Source organism: Ipomoea triloba, chromosome 1, assembly GCF_003576645.1.
Source record: "Ipomoea triloba cultivar NCNSP0323 chromosome 1, ASM357664v1".
NCBI lineage: Eukaryota > Viridiplantae > Streptophyta > Magnoliopsida > Solanales > Convolvulaceae > Ipomoea > Ipomoea triloba.
The window spans coordinates 32,308,498-32,310,115 of record NC_044916.1 but is presented as its reverse complement, the minus strand read 5'-3'; the positions used below and the strand labels follow the sequence as shown (position 1 = coordinate 32,310,115).

Below are 1,618 nucleotides of genomic sequence, written 5' to 3'. Positions count from 1 at the left end.
TCTCAATTCAAATAGAATTTTGATTTATTCTCTCATCTCATCTCCAATGGAAGACGCTATTGAGCTGGTTTTCATTCCAACCCCTGGAATGGGGCACCTTGTTTCTGCAGTCGGAACCGCGGAGCTCCTCTTGAAAACACGACCTCACCTCTCCATCACTGTCTTGATCATGAAATTGCCTTTCGCTCCCGATGCCAAGGTTAATTCTTACATCGATTCTCTGCTTGCCGATGAGAAGGATAACCCTAGATTGAAGCCCATACCACTGCCTGAGGATCTGGCTGCTTTGAAGGGGAAAACTGACAAGATTTCCATCTTCCGTGCCTTCCTCGATTCTCAGAAGACTAAAGTCAGGGATTACTGCGTTAATGAAATCCAGAGATCGGGTTGTGTTAGGCGGCTAGGAGGATTTGTTGTGGACATGGTGTGTACCTCTATGATGGATGTGGCTGAGGAATTTGGGGTCCCCGCCTACTTGTTCTTCACTTCCGGTGCAGCTATACTCGGCCTTCTCTTCCTCGCAGAAGACCATGGTAAAGATGCCTCGGAGTTTAAGGATTCCGACCCTGATCTCAATATCTCTACATATTCCAAACCCTTCCCGGTCAAGTTACTGCCCAAAGTTGGGTTAGACACGAAGGAGTTCGGCAGACGAACCCAACAGGCCAAAGGTGTCATTGTCAACACCTTCTTCGACCTAGAGCCGCATGCCCTTCAATCTCTCTCCAAGGACAAGAGGTTCCCACCTATTTATCCTGTGGGGCCCATATTAAACTTAAACGCTCATCAGAATAATAATCCAGAATTGGAGAAGCAAATCTTGGAATGGTTGGATAACCAACCGGCTTCATCTGTTGTATTCCTTTGCTTCGGAAGCGGCGGTGCTTTTTCCGAGCCTCAAGTGAAGGAGATAGCCTACGCACTTGAACATAGCGGCCAAAGGTTCTTGTGGGCCTTGAGGAAGCCACCCTCTCCCGGTTCAGTAGTCCTCACCGAGTATACCAATCTAGAAGAGGTCCTGCCCGAAGGATTCTTGGAAAGAACTAAAATCATCGGAAAAGTTATAGGATGGGCGCCACAAACTGCAGTTCTAGCTCACCCTGCTGTAGGGGGTTTCGTGTCTCATTGCGGATGGAATTCAATTTTGGAGAGTATTTGGTTTGGAGTTCCGATTGCAACTTGGCCAATGTGTGCTGATCAACAAGCAAATGCGTTCCAATTGGTGAGAGATATAGGAATAGCTGTGGAAATTAAGATGGATTACAAAACAGATTCAATAGATTCCAAGAATAATATTCCAATAGTTCCTGAAATTGTGAGTGCAGAAGAGATAGAAATTGGAATCACAAGTCTTATGGATCACTCTACTTCCAATTCTATAAGGACAAAGACTAAAGAACTTAAAGAAAAGAGCAGGAAGGCACTAGAGGACGGTGGTTCATCCTTTAATTTCGTTGAAAGTTTTTTTAAAAATGTCATGAATAACCTCAAGTAATTAAGTACGTGAAGATGAAATGGTGTCATAATAATAAAGTATTATAATAGTGACACATAATAAATGGATCTATGCATGCTGCATAATTTATCAGCATTTGCCTTTTTATGAAAGTTCCACTCT

At 43.8% G+C, this 1,618-nt stretch overlaps 1 protein-coding gene across 1 annotated transcript; it reads left to right on the top strand.

Moving 5' to 3' along the window:
* On the top strand, window positions 1-1,618 carry LOC115996165 (anthocyanidin 3-O-glucosyltransferase 2-like). The gene has a single exon (XM_031235305.1). The coding sequence runs from the start codon at window positions 47-49 to the stop codon at window positions 1,493-1,495; it is 1,449 nt and encodes a 482-aa protein (XP_031091165.1). The 5' UTR covers window positions 1-46; the 3' UTR covers window positions 1,496-1,618.